Below are 14,568 nucleotides of genomic sequence, written 5' to 3' on the forward strand. Positions count from 1 at the left end.
TAGGTAAAGAACAGAAAAGTTGTGTATTGTATATGCCACAGATTTATATATCAGATCTGCAAAATATCTTTAATTTTCCATATTAGTTGCTGCTGCAGACTTTCTGCAAAATGAAGAATTATGCTCTGTACCAAACAAAGCTAAAGTTAGATAGATAATCTGGAGACCCAGAACGTGTCCAAATGTGCTTTTTTTTCTTCCTAGAAAAGGTAATTTCAATGCATGTTACTCCAAGTAACTACTGCATATCAAATCAGTTTGTGGTTGGATGGTCAGTGAGAACATCTTGTTTCACTGACCCTATTTCAGTGTGCTCTTTGTTGAAGGTTGTAATCTGTCTCTTCCACCCTTTTCAAAAGCAATCTGTGTAGTAGAGAAAGGAAGCACAAAGTGACAGTGTTGGGATTTGGAGACCATCCTATCAAAAACACATTTCAGAGCCAAAATTACATTTTTCCGTGATGTTACGTGGTGCATAGTTACATCCCATTGGACTTGGGAAGTTTCCAGTATACTGACTTGTGATACTGTACAAGACTGAAATGAATAATGACAGATGTATTCAAATATGTTTACAATTGGGCTCTTAATTCACAGTCACAAATTTTTAGTATTCTGGGATGAATTTTATCAAATTCTTCCACTTTGACTTTATTTCAAATGGTGCTGTTCCTAATTCTGCTATGCTTCAGTCTCAACTTGATTTTATTTTCTACTTTCTTTTTACTTGCTTGGCCAAGACCTTTTGCTTCCTGTCCATATTTCCTTAATCTTACTCAGATGGACTTTCAGCAAGTCTCTCTTCAGTCTCATAGGAAACACACAAAGCTCTTCACTTGTCATCCTTTATTCCTTCCTTCTTGTTGTAGATATTGTAAATAAATTAGCTGTTTCTGTGATTATTTGGTGTAGAAAACTTGCATTTATGACCTTCAGAAAATGTTGGTTCCTACCTTTATGTAAATTTTTATTCTTGATTAGTATGAGGGTCATTGCTGTCTCAGAGCATCACATCTCTTTCAGTAGCATTTATGATGCTGGCAGCATTGTAAAGACCTCTAAGTTTTCAGAAACTGAACCTATAGACTTACAGCACCACAACTGTAACAGTACTTGGTGAGACATTGGAACAAGTTGCCTGGAGGAGCTATGTATATGCCATTCCTGAAGATGTTCAAAGCCAAACTGGATGGGGCTTTGAGCAACCTGGTACAGCAGGAAGCATCCTGTCCATGACAGAGGTTCAAATTAAATGCCTGTTAAGATTCCTACAAAATAAACCATTCTGTGATTCTACAATCCTTTCCTGGAAATGATTTTTGACTTTATAAGTTCTATACCAGAACTTATCTGGTTTCTTTCAGCAGTGAAGTCAGCCTCCTTAGTGTGTTGCGCTGCTCTAGCAATCAGTCTTGTCACTGTCTTTCCTAAGATTTTGTTCAATTTTATGCTATAGTTATTTCAGTTATTCCACAGTATTTCCTGTATCTGTGTAACATGCACTTCTAGCTGCAGTACTTTCTTACTAGTCTATTTTTTTATTTTTTATTTTTTGTCTGTTTAAGTCTGTTCTTGATAACAAAATAGACTTTTAGGCAGATTAGAAACAGTCTGCTGGGTTCTGCAACTTTCTTTCCCTCACAAATATATTTATCCTTTTTTTTTTTTTTTTTTTTTTTTTTTTTTTTTTTTTTTTTTTTTTTTCCCCTTCTTTGTTTAACCTTCTTTGTCTTACCCATTTCTCCCACAATTGGATAATATAGAAATTTAAAGGTTTCAGGTATAACCCTCTATTTGAGATCTGCATTTAAAATCCATTCTTTGAGGAATAAATATTCTTCCAGTGAACTTCTCTTCGTAGCTGTGCCTCCCAAGTCTTTTTCACAGCTTGAATCTCTAAATTGCCGGCTCATTGTTCTCCCTTTCCTGGGAGAGTCACAGTGGAGATAATCCGGTGCCTTCACAAAGCAGGAATCTCCCTCAGGTTACTGTGGCATCAGACAGCTGTAGTGGAAACATGTAGATTCTGCTGGCAAGAAGGAATCAGATAATTTTTTGCACTTATTTATGTCAGGCTTATTGCCATTGATAGACATCTGATAAGCTGTCTTCTCTTAGCAAATATTCCCTTGGTTTTCTGGAACCACTGTACTGGCACACAGTGTTTTCCACTGACATGCTTTATACACTTTAAGAACTTAAAGAACTTTAAAACAACTTTAAGAACTTAAAGATAAAACAAGATCTTTTCTTCCCAGTGGTACTCTAGGTTTAACAGTAAGGGAAAATATATTCTATTTAATTTCAGATTGTTCAAATCATTTTAAAGCATACTAGAAGGAATTAAACCAAGTACTTGGAAAATGGAACCCATAGTAGATCTAGTGTTTTTCTTACATCTTCCATAGAAGAAATGTTTTACTTTTCCGAAAATTGAAGTTAGAAAAAAAATACTAGAAAGATAATTTTAAAATATTGCCATAGCATATGAGAAAAAAAAAATAAACCATGTTACCTCATGTTGTGTAAACTCACATTATCAAGATATTCGTGCAAGAAAATGGTGTCAGAGTAACTTTATCCAATTACTATGGATAGATGACAAACGTAATCAAAAATATCTTATATACTTACAAAATTGTTCCTTTTCACTTGTGCATTCATTCTCTGTATGTTCAGACCTAACAATTAAACAACAGTAAGGAGTACACATGTTCCATGCTAACAGAGGGGATAGCTCATAACGTCCTTCAGGTCTATTTCAGGCTAAGATTTATGACATTATAGGCTATATGCTTGTCTTAAAATGTGCATTTTGAGAGCATATCCCTTTGAAAATATGCATCTGTGTCTGGTACTAAAATAAAGGAATTCCTCTTATCACAAAAGATTTCAGGTAATAGCCATGAGTACATTTTCTGTAATAGATACTTTAAGATTTGCATAGCTGAAAAACTTTTTTTTTTTTTTTTTTTTTTTTTTTTTCTGTTTGAAATAAAAGATATTTTGATGAAGGCATTAATTATTTCTGGAAGTCAGAAAAATCTTTTCCTCTGTGTCTCACTTAAAAGCTGACTATGCATGTAGGTTTTCTTGTCCTTTAAAGCTTTTGGCGTTGGCTAGACAGGTGAAAAGACTGCATGAAGCTTTGCTTTATTTATTTCACTGATGTGCTCTTAGCTGTGGCTTTCTGCCCATGGACTTAACTTGTGATTACACGTGAAAATCTTTCTTCTGTGGATTTCCTTCTTTAAATGAATTAATTCCCTCTGCTTGCAAGGTTTTTTGAGCGGAGAATTGTAGTTAGAACCACAGATTCCTATTATACAGCATATAATGTTTAATATCAGCTAGATTAATTATTAATTACTAGTCTGCCATTTATCACTGCACAGTGACTCAGCCTACTGTGCAAAAAGATTAAACATATCTTCATTGCAATTTCCCAGACACATTTAGTTGGAGTTGGATCAGCATCTTCCACAGCTTCTCTAAATTGGCTTGCTGACAACTGATTTACATCAGCTGATGAGTGACCATTTAGAAAATAAAAAGCTGAAACAGGAGCACTGTTGTTGTATAGCTTTCCCAGTTTCTTTTGAGCTTTTGTTTGGTAGCAGTGTGTCTTTTGTATCTCCTCTGGTTTAAGGTTTGCTTATGTCTACTGATCTGTACATCTAGAATAGAAGGTAAGCATCTAAAAAAATCTGTAGTGATTGAGGAAACAGGGAGTTCCTTAGGTTGGGCAGGGTTGGTAGGGTCATAGAAGGAAATGTCAAAATGTGATTTCCTCTGACAGGCCTTACATGTCAATGTGGTTCCTTTGGGGCAGTTCAACATGACTAAAGCAGCACAGCCTGAAGGCTCCTCCACTGTATGCTGGGGACTGTGTCCTGTGGAAGACCTTTGGGCCAGGAGAAGGGGACAGCACTCAGTGCTTATGACCCCATTTGGAGCTCTGATATGGATCAACTTCTTATCCCCTTGAATTTGGGATGAGGCCAGGTTATAAAGTATGAGTGCTGCTGTTCTTTTTGTTTGTATGCTCAGTTCCTTGCTAATGGCGAGCTAGGTACGTGTTTCTACAGCATGTACTGGTTTCTCAGAAGCTAGGAGATTGATAACATTTGCTGTAGAACTGAATGTGATTATTTATTTATTTATTTTAGAATGGGTTTATCATCATGTAGGTCTTTTTATAATTATGTTAGTGCTAAGCTTGTGTACTAGTTCAGAGCCATCAGTGCTAAATAACCCATAATACAATGTTGCCATATGATATAGAAGAGCATGTAAATATAGTTTTATTTAATAGTAAAGTATGGGAACCTCAGTACTTCAGATTAAAGTACACAGTCCAATAGCGTTATAAGTTGACACAATCAGTAAATTACTATTGCATGTTACTTTATAACATGATGGAATACAACGAGATTTGTACAGCTTTTGGATTTTACAAGTGATTTCAGTTTTCCTTCTTCATACCTGATATTATTTATATTAATAAATACTATAGTATTACTTTTAATATGTACAATGTTATCTCTGTTTCTAAAACATATCCATGAACACCCTCATGAAAGCATTGATATCCGGTTCATTGCCAATTGTTTTTAATGATTTGCTTTTGCCAGTTTATTCCATGGGTGACTGCCAAACAAGCTTTCAGCATTAATTGTGTCTCTTGTTGGAGTATGCTGTATGTGCAAGGCGCACCACAACTGTGTTAAAATAACTATTAAGACTTCATTTCTCAGAACTGGTTAAAGTTCCTTCTGGACCTTTGTACTCTCTCTTCCAGGTGCTGGAGTTGCTTGTGAGGACAGTGCTGCTGCTAGACCCTGTGAGTGCTTGTGTGGACTGGAGGTAGCTGTAACTTGTACAGGCTGGTTGTGCTGAGGCTGAATGCTGGAAGGGGGCACTTGGACGTTGGCACCTCACCAAGGCCGGTTATTTGGATCTGTCAGTGAAGGGTGACTTGCTGCAAAGAGATCATGGCATCATCCCGACTTGTGACAAGATCTAGAGACATAGCCAATGTCATGCAACGGCTTCAAGGTAAGAGGTGGCTTCTGGCTTTTGCTTTCATCTATTCATTGATAAATTGAGGTTCCTACTCTTTGCTACAGTACACAGTCAGGACAGTATTTCTGAAGTTTAGTAATTGTTTAAAACTTATCTATCAGAAAATATACACAGTGTATCTGAAAAATTCTGATTGTGAGTTCTCAGGCACAGAATTCATTGTAATGTTTAAAAGCATGTGGTATTGCTAGCCTGTATCCTTAGGGTCAGGCTTTGAATGGAATTTTTGGCTTTTGATGCCATTTCTGCTGCAAGATCAGGTTGCACATCAATTTTCTTGTGGAGAAGAGATCAGAAAACATATTTATCTTCTTCTAAGTTATGAAGTCTATGTGTACAGTCTTTACTAATAAACTAGTATTTTCTAGTATTACTTCCTTTCTCTAAAGAAGAACCTTAACTCATTGTGTTGTTAAGCATTGAAGAATGCATAATTTAATGAGCTAATTATTGGTGTAGAAGTCAGTGATGTTTAAAGTATCTTATTACAGGATGCTGTTGCATTATTTGAGTATTCATTATTTTTTATTATTTTTGTGAAGTTGCTATCTTAATTTTTAGAAGCTATACGTAAATGCTGCAGTTTAAATTTTGCATTCAGAACTTTCGTTTTTGTTGGAGGTATTGACTGGAAACAAACTGTCATCAGTGCAGTGTTAAATTAAGCTTATTTTCTGTTAAATTTCAAACTAAACAATAAGTCACTGGAGCTGTTACCCTCTTCTTCATCTTCTATACTTGGAAACTGTATTTTCCTATAGTTTTTCCTTCCATTTACTGTTTTTTCTTTGTTTGTTTGTTTTTTAATGTGATGGGATTTCTGAACTTGACTTCCTAGTCACCAGATACGACTAGCATGCATGATTTCTCTGTAGTCTGAGTAGAGAAATATGAGAATAAATGAGGACACAAATTCTCTCCTATTTAGGCTGGGTAAAGTGCTTTTCCAACTCCAAGATACATACTTCTGCCTCATGACTTTTGTGTGGATATTTATTTTCCCTGTATTTTTGTCCGCTACTTCTTAGGATGAAATCTTGAACAATTGTTGTTGAAAGTGCCCACAAATGTAGAATAAAGAAATACTCCCTGCCTGGAGTTTGTACTTTAAATGTTAAGGGTAGGCACTCAAGACAGATGCAAGTATGTACAAGGAAAAATTGAGACAACCTGCATCACAGAACAGACGGAGGTCTCAGTTTGTGTGTACACATGCACAGCAGGTTCTTAATATGGAATTCTGGAGGGTGGGGGAAAAAAGATTTGAAGAAAAAAATGCTTGTAGAACTGCCAACCATTTTGAGTAAAATAACAGGTACTTTAAGGTTATTAAGACAAACTGTAAAAGAGAATGACAGGGAGCTGAGTAGTGTTCTGGGGAGTTCATTCAGGCTGGTACTCGGAAGCACTGAGTCAAGAGGATTCTACAGGAACATTAAAAATCATGTGAACTGTTAATTTTCAAGTTACTTTTTACTACCTTTTTAAATGTCTTAAAAAGTAGTTAGTGATGAAATGACTGTTCTGTTTATTTGTCTTTTTTTTAATTTATTCATTTTTTCTTTTTGGTATATTTTGTTCTATTGAAATCTGATATCAAATTCAGAATAATTTATTATTTTTGGACATCAAGCAAAAGCAAATGACTTTTGAAGATCATTTAGAGGAAAATGTGTGAAGCTAAAAACACTCTTGTCATTGTATGTTTGAAGTCATAGTTGTTACTGGATTCTTTTCTCCTCAGACAAAATCAATTTAGCTCGATATTGCTGTGATCTGGGCTTTGCTGCAGAAGCACTGCTTCAATAATATTTCACCTTTGCCAAGGCTGGACTGCTTGGAGCCTAAGTCTTTTTTTTTTTTTTTAGTTTGTATTTCTGCATTATGGATGAGCAGACAGTCAGCGCTGCAACTACCTAAGCTCTTTTGTTTTAAGATTACTCTACCTTTCAGCAATTGTAATCAACTGGAACAGGAACTAGAATGCACTTAGGAACTGGAAGAGATTTTATGACGTGTTTGCATGGCATCCCAGCATTTGTGTGGTTGGAACAGGATGCTTAGTGCCAGATCACAGTGGACTTGACATTATTCATGGTGTGACAGATGCTTTGGGGGAGTCTCCATCAATACAGAGATACAGTTCAGATGTACAGTGCCTGCTTTTGTACCTGGCTGTAAGTTAAGTCAGGGGAGCATTTCTTGTATGACATTGTTGGAGGGTGTTGCAGGATTTCAGGACTGTATAACAGTATTCTGTTATGACACAAATTTTGTACATCTTGCAAATAGCATGAAACCTTAAAAACAAACAAACAAAAAAACCCACCAAGAACACCTTCTCAATCTTCTGTTTAGTTCTCGGTTGCACTACTGTTCTTATAAGATCCAAGATCATCTGGTGTCAGGGCAGTATTGTGCTTTAGTAAAAGACCTGCAGGGAGACTTGATGGTGCTGATAAAGACATAGTGGGAAAGAAAGAAACTTGGCCATTCATGAAGGCCAGCTGTGATGGAAAGTAGCTACAGTTGCTCTAGTAATCTGCTCTCCTGAGAAACTTAATGTGGGTCAAATTAGCTTAAAATTCCATCTTTTTATTATATTATCTGTAGTTTAATTTTAATGTTGTCCTTATGGTTATGCTAGTCACAGAATGCTGGGTCTGGTTGGGGTTCTCAGTTCTTTTATTTATTCTTTTCTTTCCGTCCACATCCTAGCAATTTATTATTATTATTATTATTTTTCCCATACTGTTGTAGCAGCAGCCATTAGCCATCTGGTAGATTTAGCTGAGAAGTACTTTGTTAATAAGTACTTCCATCATTCTTTCCCTCTGGTTGTTTTCTCTATGAGTAAACAGTGCCAAGAACTGAAGTTTAACATTAAGCTAAGCCGATTTAACGGATACCTGCTACTGAAAGCTAGATTGCTTTGCTGCGGCATGCTTCCAACTTTCTTTCCACCAGTGCTTCTTCTCTTAGTTCCAAACCAGATGGAAAAAGACAGATGCTTTGTAAAGGTTGGGTGAGCACCTGTTGGCACCTTGCCTTTGCATTTGTCACTCAAATGGAACAACACATTTATAAATTCAATATTGAAAATATGTTCTTGGTCAGCATTGGAATGCTGCACAAGTTATGCAAATAGAGTTTTACCCTTGCATCACAAATACTTCCCTTGTTAAAGTTTCTGTCCAGTTTGCTGACACGTGCTGTTTCCATGTAGTTCCACTGCTGCTGTTCCTTTGCAATTCTTCACACTGAATTTTCTCACCTTGATTGCTGCAAATGTCTTGAGATTTAGGAGATCTTTGAGTCAGAAAAAATGATAGTGTAAGCTAATTATTAGTCTCTGTCATGTGAGCAAGTCTTGTAACTAAAGCAATTAACTACACAGTGATGGTAAGCTAAGGGAAAGTAAGTACTTCTTGACTCTTTTTGCCTTGTAGTCTATATGAGTGGAAGGCCAAGTAAATCTAAGTGACAATTTGGGGTTCTTAATTGCATTATAGATTGTCTAAACTAGGGGTCAGCCAAGCAGGCTTTTAAACTTTTGGATTTGAGTGAGAAAATTTATTTCATAGAAAAATAAGATTTATGTGTTAAGGTTAAGACAGATGGAAAAACTGCAGCTGCAAGTAAAACTCTTAAGGGGTAGGGGAAAAAAAAAAAAAAAAAAAAAAGAAAGAAAAAAGAAATAGCATGTTTTCATATACTAAGACAAAATTATGTGAGTTAGCCAGCGACACATGCAGGTTAAATATTAGTTAACATTGGATAAGGAATCTCACTAAGGTAAGATGAAATCACTGTGTCGGGAAGTATTTAATCCTGGTTTATGTGTGGGAATCCACCACATGTCTTTTCTGACCCACATATCTCATAGTAATAATCTGATGTGTTGCTCCCGGAGAAGTTCTGAACTAGCTGTAGATATTTCAGAACAATATGGGTGTCTTTAACTAAATGATTAACTAGTAGTGTAAGTGACTAAAGAAGGCAAGGAACTCTAGGTATCATGTTGTAGTTGTACAGTAATATTTTCTCATAGTAATAAATGTCACAATAAAAAGAACCATATAATGTGGTTTGTTGTTGTTTTTTTTTGTTTTGTTTTTAAACTACAATTGACTTTAATTCTGTGTTCTCAATAAAAATACAGTCCTGGGGCAGTCTGTGCAACACAGCATTTGTTTTAGTGCAGTGCGGTCCTGTTTTTCTTTCTTTCTCACTGTGGATGGCCAGTCAGGATACTGTAAAGATCACTGTAAAGCTGTAAAGATCACACAGGGGATGAAGATAGCAAAGAAATACCTGTTTTTGCACTACTTTTTCAGAAACATTTTTTTCTATTCTCATCTGGGATAAATTACATATTTAGTGTAGAAAAAGGTTGATATTTTAGTGTCGTACATTGAGAGGGCTTCCATTTTTTTTTCTGGAAGAGTGGATTTCAAAAGCTATCATTCTTCTCTTCAGACAAGATTTACTAGACAAAGTTTGAGGGACAAAACTAGAGGAGAAATCCTCCTTGGAAAATTTGCTTTGTAGACAGTGGTTAAAGATGGTGTTTTTTCACTGATAGTTCCTCTAACCTTGAAGAACATATCTAAAATATGTCAGACAAATTGTGTTTTATACAAATCTGTCTTCTCCAGCTCTACTCTTCTTGGTCTTCTTTGACAAGTTCATATGTAGGCATCTGTGCTACAGCTGTTGGAAGCTAGTTGTGATAAATCCCAGTCTGAGTAAATGAATTGTTTTCAGTTGCAAGATTTTATCTTAAAATAACATCCGCCAGATTTGTTACTAGTGAGGAAGGGGTGATGTTTCAAGAAGTTTTAAGAGGAACAATTATGCATTAGTTTTGAAGGCTTAGTAAAGATAAAGATTTTTGAGAAGGAAAACATTGCCATGATGAGTACTTTTGCGAGCACCCTCTCTTCTCTGACAGTCTGCTAGACAGATGGTTATTTTAGTAGTAGCATTGCGCTGAGAATATCAGGAAGCGATATCTTCAGAACTGTATAAGAATTCTGATGTCAGGCTTCTCCTTTGCTGGTTGTAATATTTACCTTTTGTTTTTGGTGTGTTTTTGTTTGTTTGTTTGTTTGTTTTTAACATCTTATTCATTTATTGTTTACTAAAGTAGAATATACTACATACTTAAAAAAAAGAAGTTCATCTTCTCGCAGCTGTGTGATAGCATCTTCCAGCAAAATACATCTTGTAGATCTTGATTTAGTATTAAATTTAGATATAGCAAATTGTTCTTATGAGAGAATAAACTTCCCTTTTGGAATGCTACCTCTGCTACTATGTTTTTTTAATATAAGAACTGCAGATTTCATAAGGACAGGTCTCTAGGTAATGCACTAAATAATAAGCATTTCTACAATTTTGTAAAGGAAGTATAGCTTGGCGTGCTTCTATGTTCACATAAAGAATTCTGTGTGTAAAGGAAAAGTATTTAAATGAGAATGCTCTGATTTTTTTTAATTTTTTTTTCCTGTAATGATGTTTTATTCTTTCTATAAATCAGAACTTTTGCCACCTTTAATTATTAGGGTGGTGATGATCAGAAAGCTTACTTGCAAGTAGCTAAAACACAAAAATAACACCTAGCAGTTTATTCCATAGTCTATTTCTAGTTGGCAGTTTTTATTTTGTACTTTAGACTCCACTTGCTTAAAAATATCTTAGTTTCTGTCACAAAGCTTCTCCTTGTGAGTCATATCACAGACTTCTAAATTTAGATTCACACTGAGTTTTAGATGGCAATTGTACATATCCTTGTGAATAGTCTATTATCATTTGCATGAAAACAGGCAACTTGTTCTGCCTTTCATCTAAAATGAGAGAGCTGTATGAGGGAAGTGTCAACAGCCTATTAAGAATACAGAACTCCATTTAAAGGAGAGAAAAAGAAGCAACAAAAAAACCTTAAAAAAAAACACAAAAACCCAAACCTAGTCTTTGGGAAATTACTTCTCAAAGTAAACTAAGATGAAATGGTGTACACTTGTAATGTACTTCAAACATTTTATATTTGATTACATAGTTACAGAGCTAACATTTTTATTCAAATTCTGATTGCCGTTTGTTTGTTTGTTTGTTTGTTTTGTTTTTTGGTCTATGGTTTTGGTGGTTTGTTTGTTTTTTCTCATTTATTGATAGAATTTAATTTAGGGCTTATCCATGTATAACTTCTTTTTCAGATTGTGTGTGAATGAAGTAGGGTTAATTATAAAAGCTAACCCCATCTTGTCTATTGAAACAGATCCTGTTTTACTGTAGGTACTGCATAATTATTTTAATTCCATAGCAGAACTATCTGGAACCTAGTAGGAAAGCATTACAGCATTACAGGTCAAGGGACTTCCAGGTGAATATGGGAAAAAGGAATAATGTTGAGTTGCTATGGACTGTGAGAGCATTTCTTTTTGGGCTCTGGCCCAGCTATGGTGTAGCCTACCTGGAGGTCAAGCCACCATGTCATGCCTTGTTCTCCAGTAAAGCCCTGTCTCTAATGCTCCCTCTGCTAAAGAGTCATCATATTGCATTTTGAAACACAGAGTTTAATTATAAACATTATAAACATTAATATGAATATAAATATTGTCTTACCAAGAGGGAAAATTTGTGAAGCTTCCTTTACTAGTACTCTACTGGATATTATGTAATTACATTTCAGTATTTGTTACATACTCTTCAGTATTTTTAAGAGGATTATGCCTTCACTTATGCACATTGGTTTAAGTGTCTGTGGGAAGTCTATGTAATCTCTTTATTACTTCGTGACACGGCTTGTGACAAACCTGCAAAACCTTTGAATCTCCAAGCTAAAAGACTGTCATATTCACCTGGATACTACATATATTTGGAACATTTAGTAACAACTTGTATCTACATGAGCATTGCTGCAGCACAAGGGTTACATTTGAGTTACCCAGATCACAGAATTTCTCTTTACCTATGCCAGTAGAATTCCCAGGTAAAATTCATCATCTCCTTAGAGCAATCTGTACAAATGTGGCACACAGTATCTTTGTTTTGTGTAGGTTACTCATACAGACCAAAAATAGAATGTCATGATTCCATAGGATGCCATGCCTCCATCAGCCTGCTTGGAGGTTGCCACTGGTATGCCCAGTGAGGTGCAACTGCACTTGCTCTGGTATCAAGGAACATATGTCAGTGTGGGCATCTTGACTTGAGGTACTATTGCAAGAAAGCTGCTTGTGAGAAAGCAGGCTTCCAGACCTTGTGAATGCAGCAGCTGTTCTATAAAGGTTTTATCTTAAGCTCATTATAACAAAGAAAAAATCTTCTTTCCATAAGGTGAGGGGAATTAACTATTACAGCAACAGTAGTTGAAGAGCATTACTGTTAGCTTTCCGGTCCTGGGGTGGAAAAAATATCTTACCTATGAGATCACCACATTCAAGAAGATATGGGGCCAATCCAATATATCAAATTAAGTCATAACATTGTGTAGTGGTTTAAAAGAAAAATAAAAAATAAAAAAGAGAGGGAGACAGGGAAAAAAAACCTCATTTAAGCAAAGATATTGATAAGAATATCTAAGTTTCTGGATTGAATTTTCATTATCCCAAGTATATTAAAATAGACAATATTTGTGAGCACTGATATAGTTGTGTTAGTAGACTGTTATTATCCACATCGACTACCTACTTGGGTGCTATTTTGCAGCTTGAATGCTCCATGCATGCAAGAGTGAAGCCAATGCACCTTGTTACTGTGAGAACAAGAAACATATTTAATGAAAGTTACAAAGCTTGTAGTTTTTTTGTTTTTGTTTTCTTTTTTTTTTTTTTTTTTTTCCAACTGGGGAGAGAGAGATCCAAGAATGAATCCTTCCTTGAGATTGTGGTGAAAGAATATAGTATCATCAGCTGAGATGCACTTCTGAGGTTGGCTGACCTTTTTCCACTGAGGAGAGCACGGTCACAGAAACTCAGGCAATAGAGGGGATGTCATGTTTAAGGAAGTTAAAAGTTGGAGGTCTGAACAGATAGGAGAGACAAAGTTGACAATCTTCAATGATCAATCACAAATAATTGAAGAAATAAACATGCCATGGTTTTATGAAGCTTTGTTAGCAGATGTGAGTTGTAGTAATAAAACTTGGATGATCATACCCTGATTTGATACTGATCAGACAAGACATAAGGCTAATTAGCCTGGATTTCTAGCTGCTTTGCATTACTGAAGTTGTGCAATGCAACAAGAATAAATTTTAAAGAACAGCTGGCAACCAAGAAGTATGGGCATTAAAAGGCATAGGTGTAGAGTTTGTATATCTAAAGATGAATAGATGCCTATGTGCAATTACAAAAACTTTATAATCTGATCCATAAATATATAAATATAGTGGATTAAAAAAAAACAAACAAAAACAAACAAACAAAAAAACTTAGCAGTATTAGCAGTTAGAAATGAAGAGAAAGACCGTGATTATGTATAAGATTTTTAATACACTCAAGCTAGGTATTATTCTAAACCAAGACAGTTTTATTTTTGAGCATTTGTGAGCTGATATCAGTGGGCTGTCCTTTAGTTCTTTAGTGCCATGTCCATTGTATAAAAATGAAGCCATTTCACAATCTTATTTGTATTTCTGAAAAACATCCATCCTGATAAAAAGGAAAAATAAGTGTAAGAAGAAATTCATAGTTCTTTTTCTTTAACACAAATCTTACTGTGATGCCTCATCTTTCTTCTTCCTAAAGAGACAGTTAATTTTGTTTGTTTTAGTCTGGCTGGCTGACTTAAGAGCAGGAAATCTAGTGCTGCTTATCACCATGCATAATGAAGGAAGACTCTAGTTGTATAATCTTCCTTCTTGGTCTTGCTTTCCAGAATCTCCTTTTGTTAGGATTCTTTGGTGAGCTTGAACACATCCAAGTTGCATAATTCTGCTTTCATAATCTGAACCTGAACCTGCCTTTTCGTTTATGTTGTTACTAAGAAAGCTGGAGGTGTGACCAACTGCCAGAAATGACTTGAATAAATGAAAGGAATGAAGAGTTAATTGTTGTGTTTACATATAGTTTCTAAGAGACCAGTAGTCCATGCTCACTGTCTCTGTGTTTGTATTTGAGATTTTAGGCACGTTCAAACTTTGTGTTCCCTGGGGAAATTTGTCTGCACAAAAACCCACACTTCATATTTATCAGGAAAAAATCTTCAAGTTTCCATAGGAAATTGCAGACATTTATGAATGACATTTGACAATGGTATGCTATTGTGCTAGTCAAGGTGTTTCTTTAATTTTTTGTTGAATTTTGAAAGGGATACTCAAATAAAGATTAAAGTAACATGTTTTGACCTCTGAGAGTGGTAAGGATAGTTAATACCACTTTCCAGATGGGAACTGAAATAGAAAATATCTCATTATCACCTACAGAAAAGTGTGGGAATCCACATGGTCTTTAAGTAGGCAAGAAGTTTCAGTTCCTG

The 14,568-nt window shown here is 35.4% G+C and overlaps 1 protein-coding gene across 5 annotated transcripts in view; it reads left to right on the forward strand.

The window, feature by feature from the left end:
- The window catches only part of SYNE1 (spectrin repeat containing nuclear envelope protein 1), a 282,607-nt gene that overhangs the window by 3,262 nt on the left and 264,777 nt on the right, over nucleotides 1-14,568 (forward strand). For all 5 annotated transcript variants that reach the window (XM_072332285.1, XM_072332289.1, XM_072332288.1 and 2 more), the window contains exon 2: nucleotides 4,802-5,058. In XM_072332285.1, the coding sequence (XP_072188386.1) occupies nucleotides 4,995-5,058 (64 nt within the window). In that variant the 5' untranslated portion in view covers nucleotides 4,802-4,994. The remainder of the gene's footprint in view (nucleotides 1-4,801; nucleotides 5,059-14,568) is intronic.

This window comes from Excalfactoria chinensis, chromosome 3 (assembly GCF_039878825.1).
Source record: "Excalfactoria chinensis isolate bCotChi1 chromosome 3, bCotChi1.hap2, whole genome shotgun sequence".
Lineage (NCBI taxonomy): Eukaryota > Metazoa > Chordata > Aves > Galliformes > Phasianidae > Excalfactoria > Excalfactoria chinensis.